The following is an 18,962-nucleotide window of genomic DNA, read 5'->3' as shown; positions in this document are numbered from 1 at the left end:
AAACACATGTACGCAGCAAACACTGGACCGGCCATGGCCTCCGGATCCCCATAGTTTCCCTCTTTTGTTTATAGACGTGAGTTCTGATAAAAAAATATATATATATATATTTTAGTTTCCTTTTCTTTTCAGTCGGACAGAGACGCACACAGGAGAATTACTCCTTCTGTCCAGGAAAGAATAAAGTGTAGCACAGAGCAGTGAGCAGTTTTGATATTATATTGCTACTTTAAACCATAATTATTGCAGGTTATGGACGACACAACCCAGGAGGCACCACTTCGTTTTGTTCTTACCTTGTGCTTCTGTGTTGGGGAATCCAGTTCAGGCTCACTCTTCTCTCCAAGTGCGGCTCCATGTCCCGGCGTGGCTCCATCCTGCTGCATGCTCTGTCCCACCTGCACCACCGCTTTGCAATCCACGCACGAACCGATCACCAGCCTCCTGCCATCATCCACCAGAAGCATGCGAGGGCTGCGGGGCGCGTACAGGAACACGGGTAGCCTGGCCACAGTGACGGCGCACAGCCTGCCTTGCCTGTGCTGCTCCTGCCTGCAGAAGAAGCACACAAAGGCCTCGCAGCTGTACTGACGGGCCCACTGGGAGCTCGACGGGTGAGAGTTGGCACCAGGTACGCCAGAGGTAAAAGGGCTGGAGGATTTCAGGGCCTTGCTCTCATGCTGTGCCCACTGAGAGTGCAGGTCGTGGTAGCAAAGTTTACAGGCGGACACGAGGCCTGTGGCATCGACTGGTTTAGCACCTGGTGCAGGCGGGTAAACTGTGAGAAATGGGAAGAAGGGCTCCCTCTCCACAAAACGACTGGGGGGGTTGACATGCAGCTGGTACTCTGCACCTGCACTCAGCTCAGCTCCACACAGGTAGCACACCGACAGGGAGCTGCTGTGGCGAGAGACCACCCCCACCTGAGAGTGGACGGGCCCGGACCCATCGGCGGATAAGGAGGAATGGTACCGAACGAGAAAGGAGCTGACAGATGTGATGAGGTCTTCGCTGAGGCTGAGTCGATACGCGCCCCAGATATCCTGCAGAATAGCGTGGCACTGTGGGCAGCAGTGCACACGGCCGTTCTTCACCGCTTGAGCGTTGGGTGGGCAAGGCAACAAGCCAATGAAAGGAAAGTACATCACAGCACGGGACTTCCCTATGCCAGCTTTTGCATACACGACCCTCAAATCCCCTCTGCCCTCTTGACCACAGAGGAAACATGCTTCATGGGAGGGCTTTGGTTCAGGTGTGACCTCCAGGGAACCTGGAGTTCGTCTGTCAAGCGTGTTGTGTTGGGATGGATGGAGACCAGAAGCACTGGAAGTTTGATTCAGGGGGACGACATAGAGGCGCTGAAGGACAGGTACATCGGCCAACTGAAAGCTCTCCCACTGCTGCATGAGAGAGGAGTGGCAACTGCCACAGACAATGGTTGTACCTGAGGGGCTGATGGGCACTGCGCCCCGGGGAGCTGAGTGGAGCCACAGGAAGGGGAAGAAGGGCTCTCCCTGAGCCCTCTCCTGTTTTTGAACACTGATTTTGAAATGGGCACCATGTCTGAGTCCAGAACCACAGATATAACAAACCCGCTCCTCTGCAGAGGAGCTTGCAGGGTGATGGGAGACCCTCCTGGCGGAAGGATCTGAGGCAGCCCTCAGCTGAGTCGTTGGCCCTGCTTTGGCACCACGAATGTCCCGCTCGTCGTCACTTGTGATGTTTATCTCCTGGTCTTCTCCGGAGTTGTCAGAGTTGATCTCCCTCGCAACGGCCGAGTTGCATTTGGGGATGACGGGGGACGGCGCGGCGCTGGAGTTGCCCTCGGCTCTCCCTCGATGCAGCAGAGATGGATGGCTGGACGGAGCGCAGCTGCTGTCGGCCACACGCTGGATCTGATGCTGCTCCACATGTCTGACACTCTCCTCCTCCAACCAGCGCCTGTTGCGCATAATGACCCCGTTGTCTCGCACAGGTGTGTCAGTGAGAGAATTGCCACAGCACCGCTGAGGGACTCTCTCTTGGGGCTTCAGCGGAGCCTCTGATGACTGACTGACATTCATAATTTTAGCCCCGCGCCTTGCCGGCTGCACACTCTCAGCTTTAGGCAATTCCCGAGCGTCATAAACACCCACCGCGCAACGCACTGCCCGCTGTGAATCCGGGCTGCTTTTAATACTAATGACATTGTTTTTCCTGCTACTGTCTCTTGGGAATTTGACGGGCGCCCTCAGACACTTGTCCTTGCCCACTCTCTCCACCAGATCCATCTCCTGGTCTGAGAGGTTCTCGTTTTCAGAAAAAGATGAGAAATCAGACTCTGCGCCTCCGTCGTAGTTGTGGCTGCCCACGCTGATTCTCCTTTCCAGGTCGTAGGAGATGTTCCACTCTTGTGGGACCCGCCTGGAGTCGCACTGGTAGGGTCGTTTCAGCCAATACATGCGCTTCTCGATGGGCGTCCTGCTCCGCTCAAATGAGTTCCACTGCTCCGTCAGGAAGCAGTGGCACACGGCGCACACCAGCGCACAGCCATCCGGGCTGAGTTCACACGCACCCGGGGCTGGCTCTTGATTTTGGAGAAACGGGAAAAAAGGCGACCTCTCTTTCTGATATGTCACTTGCAGCCTCAACTCCTTCCCAGGTGTGACCCCGCTCCCGCATATAAAACAGTGAACGAGACCCCCCAATCCGTTCCGATCAGCCCTGGAAGTGCTGCGGGGCAATGCGCTGTCCTCACCGGGCATCGATGCAGCCATGAGCCGGTGTTTGCGAGATAAGGGTGCCAGCTCCTGGTCGCGGGGAGAGTTCATGGTTGTTAAACCCCCGAGGCTAGGCTACATAGCAAAACGTCAACAAGTTAGGTCATAACTCGTCTTGGACACTTGTCTCCGAGCATGCAGTAGTTTTTGTCCAACTTACAGAGTGATAAAACCCACGGCAGTCCATTGAAACAAACAGCGTGCAGCAGCGAAGCCAGCAGTCCGGTTAAGCGTTGCTCTCACCCGCAAGGACAAGGAGGAAAATCCCTCAAAACTTCCATGTAGCTGCACGACAGTCCTTATTTTGTAAAGTCCTTAGTCCACGTGTTTGTTCTGAACGTCCGCATGACAGAAGTTGAGATCACTTGTAGTATCCAGAAAAACTTTCCTGCCTGCGCTGTGTAACTTTGGCTGCAAACTCACTCACACTGTACACAGCGCCATCCCCGATTCATGGGACCCGCTCAGACACCCCAAAGACAACCTCCACCCCCAGCCAGCCCCCCAGTATTAGCTTAGATGCTAGCTTTCCTGATTAGAATCACACTGTCATATAAAAACAACAATGCATCACCTGCAAACAAAACTCTTGCAGCAATCATTCAAGGAGTGATGAGCAAAAATAGTTGGAACACCGTGGCTCAGTAAAAAACGTACACATTACATCTATCTATCTATCTATCTATCTATCTATCTATCTATCTATCTATCTATCTATCTATCTATCTATCGTTGTTAATGATATAATAAATCACAAATGTCAGGTTTATTTGATGTTAATTAATAAATCCTTTAAAACTTTTTCCACATATTACATTTATCCTGCACAATTTAACTGAAAACAAAGCTGTTTAGAAGAAATACAAATAAATAATTCAGTTCTATTATAGTGGTTTATAGTTCATAATTCGCAGTTCAGCACATCTGAACTATGAACAACTGTCTCACCTTTTTACTAGATTGTGGGTTATTGATAAGTAATTATTCATTAGTTATTCCAAAGTACAACTGATTGTGAGTTATGATTCACTTAGAAAGAAGCAGAAAGAGGACACAGGTACACTCAGCTTTGCTGTTTAATGCTGAAATGTCATGTTCTTTTCTTAATTCACACAATACAGGTCTAACAATGAACAATCACCGCTTTTGCTCTGACAAACCTTGGAAATTTGCCAGATTCTGACACATCAGAGATGCTGATGATTTTCACGTTTTTCTTGGGACTAGCTTCAGGTACGTTACAACTGAAATTTTTTATTATTATATATTTTTTTGTCTCATCTTCTACTAGTCACAGCTCATATCTTTTGACTATGCAGTTATTCACAACAAGCCACTGTAATTATGGACATAAGAGCTGTCATGGGTTTTATCTGAGGGTTGTGATGGCATATTGCAGTTAAGTATTTGTTTTTAAATGTCTGTTGACATTTTAATTTTATTTTCATATAAGTCAGGCGATTGACTGGGCCATTCTCGCGGCTTATTTTTGCACAGCTCTACTACATATTCTCTTTGGTCAGATATATGAGATCTTTTGAGGGGTGCCTGATCATGGCTGGTTTATGGTGAAATTATGTTATTTTCACTCATGGATTATTGTTCTAGTGCTGTTCACTGGATGGTGCAGAAGTTTAGAAAGTCATCTGTAAGATTGTGATTTGCATGGTTTTCAACGGTAAGATCTTTTGCAAAGGTTTTTTTTGTTTTGTTTTCTTTGTTTTTACAAATAGTCCAGAAGTTATTAAATTAGCTGATATTACTTTGCACATAGCTACAGTGATGCTTTCTAGATACTGACAGATTTTTGCAAATTATTTTATTAATGTGTTGTATTCTTATTCCTTGTACTGTTACATTTTATTGCACATAGCTAAATTTCTAGGAGTAAATGCAACCATTTCACATGTATTTAGTAAGAAAAACATTGACATGCCCAACACTTATTTTACTAATTTTATGTTGGAAGCAGAGGGTAAAAATGTGTCTGTATTTTTATATAATAAAGAGCCTGAGGTTTAAGTGAGCTGGTGTTCCTTTTGCTTCTGGTATGAAAAGAGATTAATTAAGGTAGAGTATTAGCATATCTGTAAAAACATATGCGCAAGTCAGCTTGCAGAGATAAAGGATACGGAGACACATTTTGAAACAAAAACTGGCACACACGAATATGCACAAAACTAAGACAGAAGATACAGGCAAAATTCACCAAAAACTGTTTTCCTCCTGTCACATTTGCAAATTGCTAATACAGATAATCACAAGCGGCTCTGATTTCACATTATACGACTACTAAAATGTGTGCATGCACTGTCCCAGGGTCTGGTTGTATTCATTACTACAAGGTACTGCATGTGCTTGGTTTTTTTCCGTGGCCATACGGGAGGCATTATTTTACAGTTACACCACAGGACTCCACACCTCACCACAGAGACCCCCTGAAAATTGGACTTGTCCGAGGAAATATTAAGAACAGACACTTTATCTTTTGCGCATATAAAATAACAGAATTGATCAAGCAGCAAAGGCTCACCAAAAAGCATATGCACCTTTTATAACATTCACAGAAAGGGTGCTGTGGTGGCGCAGGGGTAAAGCACAACCCATATATGGAGGCCTTAGCCCTCCATACGGCTGTCACAAGTTTGAGTCCCGGCCTGGTGACCCTTGTCGCATGTCTTCCCTCTTTCTCATTACCTGCTTTCCTGTCTGAGACCACTCTCAAATAAAGACCACTAGAGCCAATAAAATAAATTAATAAATAAACGTTAATTAATATGCCTCTTGACTGCCTTTGGAGCACTGCACCACATAGACTGGAACATGCTAAAGCTAAAATGCATGTGGCTGTTGAAGTTTTAATTTCAAAAAACTCATTTTGAACTTTAACTTCCTAGTGAGACCAGCATTGAAAAGCACATGTCTGTGGTTATTTCTAAAGAACAAACCGACAACTTTATAAAACCAATGATCAATTCCCATTTAATTAACTTGACGTTATTATCAATATGAAATATGACAACCAAATCCTGGACATGTGGTGTCACACAGAGTTCATGGTTCCATATGAGAAGTGCTGGCACCACTGGGTACATGTGCAACTGGTTTTCAGTATCAGCTGTGCCACACAGCAGTGTGTTTATGTGAACTTAATTCACCACATCTGCACTATGGTGTTGAGTTCAGCTTGCACTTATAGTCCCCTCACGCAGGAGTGTGAGACCATGCCATGGTTCCCATGGCCTGTTTAAACATGGCTGGACAGCAACAAATTATAGCGATAATCATGAAGCTGCTCTACTCTTACTACTTGCCAAATGCCAATTTTTAAGAGTCTTGAGATTCTGAATGTGTTATGTATTGCAACACACTTCTAAAACCCTTCGGTCTGAGCATAATGTCATCTTTTTCTTTTCTTTTTTTTAAGATAAACACTTCGGCATACTAGGCTCCAGTAGGTGGCGGTGATGCACACCAATTAGTTGCTTGCCAAAATGCCAATAAGAAAAGAAGGAAGCATGCTGAGCTGGTTCCTGCGCTCGTCAATGAAGGCTGTGATTAAAAAATAAATAAAATCTGTCGTCCCTTAGTTGACTCTCCAGTAACGTAAAGGATTGTTCTTACCTTCAATGGAAGGGGTTGGTTGTTTGAAGGAGCCACATGTTTGTTTCTTAGCCTCCCTGCAAGAGACAACTCTCACCCTGTTAGGATCTTGGGTTGGTGAGTTGTTTTGGAGTTTGATTTATTGATTCTAGATTTATTCTGACAGTTTCATAGTCTCTTTCTCTGATTCAATAAGTCTTGTTTCAGTTTTCCTTCAGTTCAGTCCTTCTGTTTATTTTTACTTCTTGTCTCTAGCTATTCCTACTCTAGTTTAATTATATTTCCTAGGTGTAGTTATTCATGTTAGATTTATTTCCTAATCCTTTATGTACTCTCCCAAACCCCTGTGCTATTCTCTCTCTCTCTCTCTGTCTCTCAGTCTGCCTTCTGCTCTCTCCCCTCACAACTGCAACCTGTTTCTAATCAGCCATCATTTGCTTGTTCAGTTGTCAACTTCGCTGGTTCCTGTTGTTTAATCCTGTTCAGTTCTTTTACTTCCCTTTTGTTCCCAGTTCCTGTTAGTTTTTTGTTTTGCTCAGACTCTCTGTGGAGTTTTTTGTTGTAATTTTTATGGGTTTTTTGTTTTAGTCTTCATTAAATCCTCAAATCAAATCTTTGCCTCAGCCTGTCTACATTTGGGTCCACTCAGCTAACGCATCATGGCACATTCTGTGTTTTTGTGATGCTGCTTCAAATGCATAATGAGGTAGGCCTTATTATGCATTTGTGGCACTGGTTTTGCACTCGGCTAGCCTTTAATATCTTTTTTGGTCTTTAATGAAAAGTACTGCCATTAAGCTGACATCGCCTCTACTCCAGTAGTGTCATCTACGACTCTGTTAAATTCCTGTTGCTGTGATCATGTCGGCTCTGCATGAGAAATACAAGCACTACTGAATAAAAATACTGGGGTGGACTATTTGCTGGATCAAAAGTCTGTGTCATTGCTATTTGCTGAAATGGATTGCTAGTACATAGATGCAGAACGATAAAATCTCATACCGTTTTTTGGCTGATATCAGGACACCCTTAGTTTTGTGTAAAATGTATTATGTCACAAAATAAACCCAAGACTCCTTAAACACCATCATTACACTATCTTACGCCGTCTGCCATATTCTCTCTTGGTGAGCTTTTCAAAACTGTTGTGTAAAAAGGGGGGAGGTTACATTGTTCCTGACATGATGCCAAAGATCTAGCCAAGACCCCCGGTAAAGACTGCTTGCATTTTATCTGATTTGTCTTTAAGCTGCAGCACAGTTGTCATCTAGTGTGAATGTTGATAGAATACAGTATTTACTATAGTTCCCAAGTAGTTATCGTTGAAGAATACTCCCCCAAGTCAAACGTCAGAGCAGCATTCACTGTTTCTTGCATTGAGTTGGCATGTTCTACCCAACCGAGGCAACCTGATGATGCAAAGGCTGACTGACAGCCCTGACTTGTCTGTGACCTTTTGCTCCACCATTCTTTACTACTTCCTTCCCTTTTCTGTCATGTCTTCTTTTTCTTTCTCTGATGTCCTTTTTCATTGGTTTGCCTTTATTCTCTCCCATTGTGCGCCCCAAACTCATTTTAATTAGTTATTAGCTTACTAACACCTTAATTTTCTGTGCACATGGCAATAAAGTACGTATATGGTCCATAATAAACAAAAACCGACAGAACATCAACAAAAAAAACAATAAAAATAAAATGATCATCCATTATCATTTGAACTAAGGCACCAGTGATTCGACAAACCAGAGAAGAATCTAATTGAGCTATGAACAGGGTTGGTCAAAGTCGGTATGATTGTGTTTCCACAGCCTATTAACCTACACATTCTCTGAACATAAGGTTTCGAACCACAACAGTACAAGTTGGTACACTGGCATTTACCAACATCTGACTGGTACTACTCCATTGCGGCATCTTACGCAGCATCCTTATGTCATCATTGTGTATGACCTGAAGTTCATCCATCTGCTAAACAGTCTGGCAGCATTGCTGCTGTAAAACAGGCCTAACTTTTTCATGTCCCTGATGGATAAAAACTAAGATTATTATTTTACTCAGATTTGGTTGCAAATGCTTTAGGACCCCAGCAACCAACAGCGTTGTGGGACTATTATTAAAAAAAAATAATAATAATTACATTTGTGTAGCTTCCCAAACAAAAGCTTGAGGCTGCTTTGTGGCTTTAGGTATGAAAATTGTCATAATTGATGGAGCCATCATTTCTGTTGTCTGTTAATAAGAAGAGGAAGAACGGTTAGCCATCAGTTTTGGACAATGTTGACGCCGTAATTTCTAAAATAAAGTTTTTGAGTCGTCCAGTCAAAGTCCAAACTACAGCAAAGTAGTTTGTTTTAGGGGCAAATCACCCGTAGAGAGATATTTTCTTCGAGTAACTAATTTACATTTTAATTGAATTTCTTATATTTGTCTTTCAATAATCACAAACTCGTGGAAATATTCCATGCAAGATTTGGTACTTCAGTTGCTGCGCATAAGCCAGCAAAACGTCAACAAGCTCATGGGTTGAACATTTTTCCTGTGATGGGTAGTTCCACTGCTCCTGGTTATCACCAGATCAGGAACCAAGAATCTCATGAAAGAACCTGAATTTAAAGTTACCACTAAGAACCATCTACTTTAAAACCTTTTACTTGTTTCTATTTCTCTTGACAGTGGCCCTAAAACCAAAGACCTTCTAAAGATGAAGGTGTAAAAGTTGATTCTCTGCCATTTAAAAAAAAATAGCTTTTGATTTGCAAGAGATCATCTGTTTACATGAAAGAACATCACAAACATAATTCACCCAAACTGTCGTGGGTTAAAAGAATAAGGCGGATGGGGTGTGAAAGCGAAATATAATTTTGATGCCAAAAATAACGGCAATGTTTAGCTGCCAGCAACAGTTTTGCATCCTGCCATGGAGGAAGTCAGGGTGTAGATGCCATGAAACGGTGAGGTAGCAAAGGAGGGAATCCACCCAGAGAAACAGCAGCTCGGTTGCTTAAAAAGAGAGCAGGGAGTAGGTTCCCAATTACGAAAACTTTCAAGCAAAGCTTACAACTAGATTGAAAAAGGAGGCATCTCGAAATTCTATGCCAAAAAACAAAAAAAAAACCAAAAAAGTGTTGCCAAGTAATTTTATCTGCAAATGAAGCATGTTGTGCTCACACAAGAGGGAGAGAGTTCATGTAACATCTGGAGGAAAGCCTGGACTCTTTGTTATTTATTTATTCCTTTATTTCTGCAGGATCTCTTCACTCTCTCCAAGGTCAGAGGTGCAGCTAAGGAATGTGTTTCCTCTGTACAAGACAAAAAAAAAAGCAAAACATACAGTGTGGGTATGCCATTGCTCAAACCATTTGTTAGTTCAGCCTGGGTTATCTAACTCTGACAGAAACTAATGAGGAAGAAGCTAAATAAGCCCTGGCTTCTAGTTTAATCCACCTTTTTGTCAGTCTTTTTTTTTTTTTTTTGGTTTGGTTACGTGTCATTGAGCCTTGTGACGCTGCATCTTGCTTCTTTGCCCATGTGGAAGCAAAATTAATGTAAACTCAAAACAGAGAGAGCTGTAGATCAAAGCAGATCAAAAATAGTCATGTGATATCGCCACATGACTTCTGGGTCAGGAAGCATCTACTTTCCCGTGCAGTGAACCCAGTCACAGCTGTGGTTGATCTTTCCACTCTTTCCCACAGAAGGCATAGCCCGGCTGGAGCCTGTTGATATGTGTGTATGCGTTTGAATGTGTGTGTTTGTCCTCATTGACACAAGGACGACCTGAACCACTTTCACCTGTACTTGTCAGTCAGCCTGTAAGTCAGGAGGTCCCTCCCAGGCCCAAGGCCCCCAGCCCCTCCCGGTGGAGGCTTTTTTTTTTTTTTTTTTTTAAAGTCATGACATTCTGATCTGAGCATTCCTTCCTTGCCAGGTCACCGAGACCCAGATGAGGAAGACCGAAGAAGGAGGAAGGACGGTGCGAAAGCTTGGACAGAGGACAGAAGGTAACGAGGAGAACCAAAAGCAACGTTGACGAGGTAAAAGATACACGTGGAACACCTGCTCTCTGCTGTAGGTTCGGATGGCAGCGTCAGCGAGACGTATTTAAAACGCTTCTCTCGGCCTTGTAAAACCTAGACACACAGTCGGTTTTGATTAATGACGAAAAGGAAAACGCACACTCAAACACCGGGGAAGGTTTCGGAGCGCGTGGAATCACTCCTTCCCTCCCTCTTCCTTTCCTCTGGCACATCCCCATCATTCAGCTGGGCAGCAGCAGCTAATAACCAACAAATAATGACAAGGATGAGAACACAGGACATCAGGGGCAAGAGGGAAGGCCAGCCGAATCCGGGGATGGTGCTGCTCGTAAAGAGACGCCTGGAATAATGGGAAAGGAATGCCGTGCAACGACTCCCACGGGACCGGGTCCAGCCGAAGGCCCTCTGGCTCGCCGACAACAAACGGGAACGCTTGAGGAGAGCAGGGTGCACACATAAGGGCTTTAACAGCACATCCCAACCGCCCCCCCCCCCTTCCCCGCCCCTCAAAACACACACATTCACAGATCCCCCCCTCAACCCTCCCCTCCTCCCCCTTCCTGTGCCGACCTACTGGAGTCGGCTGTTGTTGTTGGCTGCCTGCCGCTTTCGGAAGAAGCTCTCTGTCCACTCCATCTTTCTTTCTTTCATGCTGCAAAGGAATTGCTGATAAAATGTCATCTTCAGGGAGCTCTTATGAAAAAGTTATTGCCATCCACTTTTGCCCGTATTAAATAATCTTGCACCTCGTCTGCTCTCTACATCTTCAGATATATTCACTGTTCCGTAACGATCCCATGACATCCTTATTTCCTCTGTCGCTCTCTGTGTGGCTTTGCGTTTTCATCGGCAGACCAATCACTTATTCTCTGCCCCAAAGGGGAGTGCTTACTGTCAACTCCTTACAACCATATTCATATGTACATTTTTTAGCTTTCAAAAAGGAAAATGTTCTTTTCATGTTCTACCTTTGAACTCAATTATTCATGTGTGTGTGTGTGTGTGTGTCTCTGGGTCTTGAGCGGCATATATGAGCCAGATATAGGAAAACCGGTCGCCTCTTTTTCATTTTGCTTCTGCAAGCAGAGGTGCTGTCTGATACATGAGGTGCCTGACACATGCACAGCTTGTATAAGGAGACTCTGATTCCACAAGACACGCACGCCCATGTGTATGTTAGGACACAGAATATCCTCTCATGACTCACGTGGATTCCTGGGGTGCGTAGGTTGCGCGAGGAGCCGTGTTAAGAGTCAGCAGTCGGACAAGTTGAAGGGGAGAGAGACGTTCGGTGAGGATGGAGGGAGGATGGGGTCCTGATCTCAGGCCGGAGTCGCCTTTGGCTCCTTAAATCACAATCGGGGTCTCCTGTGCCAAAAATGTTCCCACTGCGAACCTTTTTAATTTTCAGGAGATGCTCAAAAACACAGTGGGGAAACAGACATCCTCTTCAGAGAGTAAATTTCAATACTTAAAATGATAGAAAGTAGATATAAAATGTCTACGCTTACGTTTTAGACAGTATATAATTCAGTGCAGTCATAACTATATGAAATAAGGAAGAGAGATGATCCGGCTCAGTGAGAAATGTCTTTTTAAAACACTTTTGTGTTCACTCTTGCAACTTTATGTGAAGCATTCTCACAGTCAATTAACATATATGTGTGAGTTGCATGATTTCTACAGCCGTCATGTAGAGGCTTGGGATTTATAATCTATAACACTGAAGATAAAAACCACTATTATTTGTGACTGCAGTTTTTTTTTTGTCCAGCAAGTAAACGACATGGGCAATAAAAATAAACATAACAATCCCAATGTTAAACTTTCGCAAAGCACCAACATTTTTAACAAGTGACATTGTTTGTTGCAGAACAGTTCATTCTTTGGAACGATTTATATCAAATACTGTTTATAAGCCCTGTGCTGGGTATGCAGCGCAACTTTGGCTTCACAATAAAGCAATTTCTGATCAGTCATGTTGTCTCTTCCTTTCTGCTTTGCTTTTCCCTTTTCAAGCCAAAAAAAAAAAAAAAAGGCACAGAAAAGAAATCAAGACAGCAAATCTTCCTCTCTTCGCCCTCTAGTGCTTCTCCTTTTTTTCTGCCCTACTGTTCTCTACCATGACAACCTCTTTCACAATACTTTCTCTCCAGTCATTCTGGGACAAGGGCCAGCGTGGTGAGAGTGAGAGTCTCTTTATATTCCACTTTCTTTTACTAAGACAGCACATTTCCACTGCACTGAGAATGCAGTTTTAGTATTTATAGGTGTTCTCTTTTCATAGGACACCCTCTGTTGGCAGGTTCCCACCAAATGGAACCAACAATGTAGAAAAGCCTGGCCGTGGGAAAAGAGAGGAGGAAAGAGAAAAAAAAAACGTGTTATTCTCTAGAGTTCATTCAAAATTATTTGAAGCCTGGAATTAATAATTCATTGTCTTTAAGTCTCAACTTTAAACATCCACATGGCAGTTGGATATGGCATTTATTTTTATTATGACTTGCAGTTCCTTTAAAAAGTTATTCAAACTCTGTACTTTTTCACATCTTGCCACGTTACAGCTAAAAACTTTGTATTGTATCTTTGTGAGAAACTGACACAAAGCAGGGCATAATTGAGAAGTTGAAGAAAAGGAATAAATGGTTTTAAAAAAAAATTAAAAATTGAAAAATGTTGTATGCACTTTATTGAGCTCCCCTGAGTTTATACGTCAGAGGAACTTCTTGCTGAAAGTAAAGCCAAAAGTCTTTTTAAGAGTACTGGCTTTCTTTCCCATTTGTACCTGTTCGCCTCATCTTGACTTGACTTTACTCAACTCCACTCGGTTTGGGTGTTGATGTGATTTGTATTTCCCTTTGTATTTCCTCATCAACCGCCAACCACAAAAATGTTGGTGCCTTATTGTTGGACCACGGTGTCAATTTCAGTTTTGTCATTTTCCTTAAAGCTCTGAATATGCTCAGTCACCGACGCTGTTGATTTTATGAGTGATCATCTGTTAAAGGAAACATAAGGAAGTGTGCGTATATTCATGTTGCGTGTTCCCCACCCCATCCCCCCCGACGTGCTGAGCAGGTGGTCATAATACGCTCTTTGAGCTGAAACGCAGGAAGAGACGGCGGCAGCTCTCCGACACATTCCAGTGTGGCATAAATTGATGTCGAGACAGAACGAGGACGGAATGAAGCCACGGCCTCTTTATGTTCAGAGCTCACCTATGTACCGTATTCACATCTGTCCGCTGGTCCCCGTGAGCACGCATGATTGAGCACATGTGTGCTTCTCATGATGCCTCACCTCACCTCTCTCCCACAGCTTCCCAGCAGCTTCCAGAGGATGAAAGCGAGTGAAACCCCAGACTAGTGGGGCTCCACAGCCAATTACGACTGTTTATTTAGCCAGCCACGGCTGCCTAACAGAACAGGAGCACACAGCCAGCCACACAGCCCTGCAGGGGAAACCTCGCTTGTCTTGATTTTTCTCTTTTTCCACTCCTTTTAAACTCCACTGGCTTCAGCCTCTCTCCAGTTTTTTTTTTGTCTTTTTTTTTTTACCTTTTTTTTCAGACATTCATTTTTCTTGCTTGAGAAAAACTTTAATGAAAAAAGGAGGGTAACTATCAACCACCATCTTCTCCCTCATCCATCACTGTGATCAGCCCTTTACAGTTTCCCCCATTGCCTTGTTCTTCATCTTTAACCCCACATCTGTCCTTTTCTTCCTCACTTAGCTACACTTTTTTTTCCCACCTCATCACATCAACACAAATGTCCTGTGATTTATTGGTTCACTGACTGATGCCCCCGGGGGGGAGGGGGGGGGGGCTTTAGCTGTGTGTGGATCAGGATGTATATTTGGGGTGTGAAGCGGAGAGGGATTGAGCTCCATGCACAGAGATGGGGCGAAGCAGCAACACGATATTCATTCACAACACATTTGTCATGCTTAGGCTTGCTTCACGAGAGAAAGCCGCATCTCTATTGGACCAACCACTTCAATGACGCCTCGTGGATTTTTAAACGTACTGTACATGATGCATCCTTGAACTAAGTGGTTGTTTTACAGGAAGAGATGTTTGTCATGGCAATTATAGGAAAAAGGGGAAAATGTCTTGGTTTCTTTGAGTAAAATTAAAAAGAAAAGCAAACATTTAAAAGTATACATACATGCAAATGTGAACATGCACACCTCATCTGAAACTTGTGCTTCAAACTTGTGTAAACAGATCTTTGTTGACCTTTGCACATGGCTTCAGAGCTTGACCTGTCAATGGCCAAATAAGTACCCAACACACACTTAGTAACCCAATCGCCTTGCTAGACGGGTACCACAGGGATAAATGGTGCTCCGACCCCTTGGCTGGCATTAGGCCACACTGAGAAAGTTCCCTTTAAGGTCACAGAACAGACTGACGTGTCCAGGTAGAACGGCCACTTTTTGCGTCAATGCACATCAGAATAAATGAGCAAAGGTGAATTATCCACAGTTTGGGAGTTTAGTTGAGGTAGTTTAATAACAGAGCAGCACAGAGGAGGAATAAAGGCTTGTTCACTGACTCATTTCACATGGGTGTCTGCGGTTCGGCCCTGTCCTGACCACACTGCGCTGCACGTGTGTTTGCTCCACAAACCTTCATTCAACAACACAGAGAACTAGAGATCATAAAACACAAGATTTTATTTTGAAAGTATTTTGATAAGCGCATGTTAGCCTTTGAAAATTTCTAAAAGAAAAGTTAAAGTAATTTTGCATTTTTATCGTACCTCTATGTAGAGTTTACGTGCTTAGTGTCATTGTATAACTGCACTTTTAAAGTACGAAAAAGATGAGGAATTGAATACTAGGACAGGGAAAAGTCTCGATGAAATCAAATTGTAATTCATTTTAAAAACTACAATGATTGACCAAAGTCAGATCTTTATCTTATGCTCTTAATGCTTGTCTTTGCGTTAGTCATCTACTGTTTTAGACTCTAATAATACGATAAATAGAGCATTACAGTCACACGTAAGCTGTTTCTTCATTGTCAAGTCTCACTGTAGCCTGGTCAGGTTCCACCCCAGTTTGGAGCATCTCCATTGCAGTCTGTCCTTCACTATTACGGGAATGTGGACGGGCCGTGAGCGCACAGAATCTGTGGTTGTATAGCTCTGATGATGACGTTTGCAGCAACATTCAGCAATGGAGAATCTTGAGTTTGTGGTTTTGATGGAGGCAAATACCCCCATTTATTCCATTTTGTCTTTTAGGAATTCATTGCTGGCCCAAGCATAATCAAAGCAATTCAAATTTCTGATTGTGCCACTTTATTTCTTAAACATGCGACCTTGTGAATTTAGGTAGTGCAGTCAAAAGATGCAAACCAAAATCCACATGTGAACTTTATTTAAAAGAAATGTTCAAACGAAGACTAAAATGCACTTTCAGGGTACAGTGTTCCAGTGTTTCACACAGCAAAATCATGCATGCATGTATTCCTGCTGCTGCTGCTCAAGATTAAACTCACAGTCATGCGATTCCACACTGTGTAGCAATGGGATGTCCGCTGGTCCACTGCAGCGGTTAAAATGTTGTTGTTTGGCCTTTGGAGTGATGTAAATGACGACCAAATCAATGAATGCAGTCTTCTGTCTAACCAATCGCTTGTGCACAATTTTGCGGCTTTGTGCAGCTTACGCTACCCCTAAAGCGAGTACAAAAAACAGGGAAAAGTTGCACAGAGATGCAAAGGATCTGCGAATCCGGCGGACTGGTGCAGGCCACGCAGAACTTCACAAGTACATTTAGCAACATTGCTGATACACAACAATTTTTTTTGAAGGAGATGCGTAACACACAAAGTACAGTGTATAGAAATCTGTGACGTTTAATCAGACAGGTAAGATAACTGAAATTATTGGAAAATGCCAGTACAATAGACAATTATTTCTGGACATTTTTCAAACCTCCCTCAGATTTAGAGGTTTAACAACTTTTTATCTCAAGGTTAGATAACATTGCCACGAAACTGCATGACTCGCATCAATGACATGAGCTTGATGGACCATTTCTTGGTCTATTTCTCCTGACAGAACTTGTGCAATTGAGTCTGGTTTGTAGGCCACCTTCCTCTGCCCATAAATAGATTTATGGGAGTGAAACAAGAGCTTTGGAAGGGCTACAAAAATCATGGCCAGTCCTTAAGCCACTTAGTAACTAATTTGGCAATAGGGTCCTTCCCCATTCAGAAGACCCAGTCATGCCTGAGCTAGAAGAGAAAAGAGCGTGGCAGGTCTGAAATACTGCATTTGAACTAATAATATTTACAAAAAACAAGTCACAAAAACGTATAGAATATGAAAGAATGAATCCTTGAGTTGCTCCATCTTTTACAAACACTTGGGATAAAAGCTGTTCCTTGGGACAAAGCACCTTATATTAACACGTACCCATTAAACTGTATTATCATTTTTCTCTCTGTAGATGCAACTCAAACAAGAACCATACTCAGTATGTAAACGACCCTCATAATGATCAGTTTGGATTGCTCAATAAATCTCCCTTGTTTAAACTCATAAAAAGACCTCCATGAAAATGCAGTTTAAACAGTTTCTGCTCCATCACAGACTTTCACCTACAGTTTTTCTCTCTTTGATTTGCTGTCAGGTTGGCAGGACTACCACTGGCCTGCAGACTGGCAGGGCTATTGTTTTCATTTCCCCTTCATTAATCACTGCCTTAGGAGAAAATAAAGAGAAAACAGGACAGGAGAGTGGAGAGGAGCGCTGGGGAACCATCTTGGGAGGATCTGTTGCTACTAGACGGTGTGTATCATAACAGCTGCTGTCCACAGGGGAAACTTGGCTGGATAGATCAAAGGCTCATTCACAGCCCACCTCTACCATCTGACGCCCAGGCACACACACACACACACACGCACACGCGCACACACACACTCAGGTGCTATCTTCCCCTCCTTACACTTAGGAATAGGCTTCAAGTACAAGCCCTCATAAAAGTCTAATTCTCAGGTTAAAGGAAGCTGTGTTCCAGCCCGGATTACCTAAACTGTTAGTTGTCAGCGCTGAGGTCTGCTTTTACGATTGTTCAGCTTTTCGTGTAAATTAATTAAAGTTCCATTTCAGTGGCGCCCCTTGTATATGCCAACACATTCTTCAGATTGAGAGCTGAGCTGGCCCCTCTTCAACACATTGCTCTCACAGACGCTTTAATAGGCAGCAGTCCTTACAAACCCTCCCCAAAAGACAGAGAGAAGAGGTGGGGGTTTGAGGGGGGACAGAAACAGCCAATAAGAACATTTTAATGCAGAGCCTTACAAGACTCCTCAAAGGCCCAGAGGATGAGGTTTCAATTTATTTGCTTGTTAAGTCTACCTCTGTTCTGCGGCATAAGCCCAAACACTAAACCTATGCTGCCATCAAGTGGTTAAGAATTGGAACAGCAACTTTCCCCTTCATCCGGATAACAATCACTCGTCAAAATTACGGTTTGGATCATCTATTTACATGCACATAGAAAACACACACCTGCATTAGTTTCAAAAATATATTTCAGAAATTTAGTGTCAAAATCAACTATTTTTGAGTTTCTGTCGTTCATCTACTTGTTACCTCACCTATCCAGCATTCCAGAAATCACACTCTGCAGCAAAAAAAAAAAAAAAGTTTATAGTTTTCTCAGTGAGTATCAGAATGTCTGTTCTTGTTCAACAGTCTGTTATATTGTGTCTTGAATTTGTTTGCTTGTCACCATACACCTACAGTCCTCGTCTCTACATTTGGATGCTCATCAATGCCAATATGTGACATTAAAATATTCAAAATCATCCACAAAGCTTTCATGTGTCTGCTGTCTTTTGTTCATTCATGTATAATTACTAATTTAACTGTTCACTGGAGTAGCTGTCATGTTTAATTATATTCAAACATGACATGACATTAATCTTATGTTGCAGTGACTTGATCTCGCAGTGAAACTCTAATTTAGGAAAAGAAACTGAAGTGGAGTAAGATAAGATTTTTTTTTAAATCAATTTAACCAAATTACTGATGTCATAGTTGGTGTTGGTGATTGTTCAATTTATGCCCTGAAGTTAATCAGTAGTTCAAAATCTCTAATCAGTAATACATGACTGTTTGTTACCTTCAGGAAAAAAACTTGTATATTCAACATAAGTTTCTTACCCCTTACCAAGATGAGGTCCAATAATGATCTCACCAAGTGGCAGACTTGTAAGAGAGAAAAAAGCTCTCCAATGGTCTGTGTTAGAGAACTGCAGCAAAGGGCATCCTGAGGACACAAGGTCTGCATAACAACTGTTAGTCAAGGGGTGTCAAACACCAGTCCTGATTTCTTGCATTTTCTGGATGTTTTTCAAGTCTAACACACCTGAATCTAATTGCTGAGTGAATCAAGGTAAACGGAGTCCGGCTTATTTCATAATCTTAGGATCCAGATATGTTGACACTGGTCCCCCCCAAGGACTGCGGTTTGTGGGAGGGACACAGTGCAAAGGCTAAACTCTGCTGGCACTTAGATGGGGAAAAAGATTGAGCTTCTC

General features: G+C 43.0%; 1 protein-coding gene and 1 long non-coding RNA gene across 2 annotated transcripts in view; one reads left to right on the top strand and one right to left on the bottom strand.

The window, feature by feature from the left end:
* Positions 1–3,234, bottom strand: part of LOC103136608 (uncharacterized) — a 160,044-nt gene extending 156,810 nt beyond the window's left edge. Inside the window, exon 1 of the mRNA XM_016670392.1 lies at positions 297–3,234. Within this exon, the coding sequence (XP_016525878.1) occupies positions 297–2,810 (2,514 nt within the window). The 5' untranslated portion in view covers positions 2,811–3,234. The remainder of the gene's footprint in view (positions 1–296) is intronic.
* A 6,732-nt stretch (positions 3,235–9,966) lies between these two features.
* Positions 9,967–12,193, top strand: LOC107835959 (uncharacterized). Its single transcript, XR_001661804.1, has 2 exons — positions 9,967–10,174; positions 10,291–12,193. It is a non-coding gene; the product is annotated as an uncharacterized LOC107835959 (long non-coding RNA).
* The last annotated feature ends 6,769 nt before the right edge of the window (positions 12,194–18,962 follow it).

The sequence above is a fragment of the Poecilia formosa genome, unplaced genomic scaffold (assembly GCF_000485575.1).
Source record: "Poecilia formosa unplaced genomic scaffold, Poecilia_formosa-5.1.2 Scaffold33, whole genome shotgun sequence".
Taxonomy (NCBI): Eukaryota; Metazoa; Chordata; class Actinopteri; order Cyprinodontiformes; family Poeciliidae; genus Poecilia; species Poecilia formosa.
Note: the sequence above shows the minus strand (reverse complement) of the source record. Positions and strands in the feature narration are given on the sequence as shown.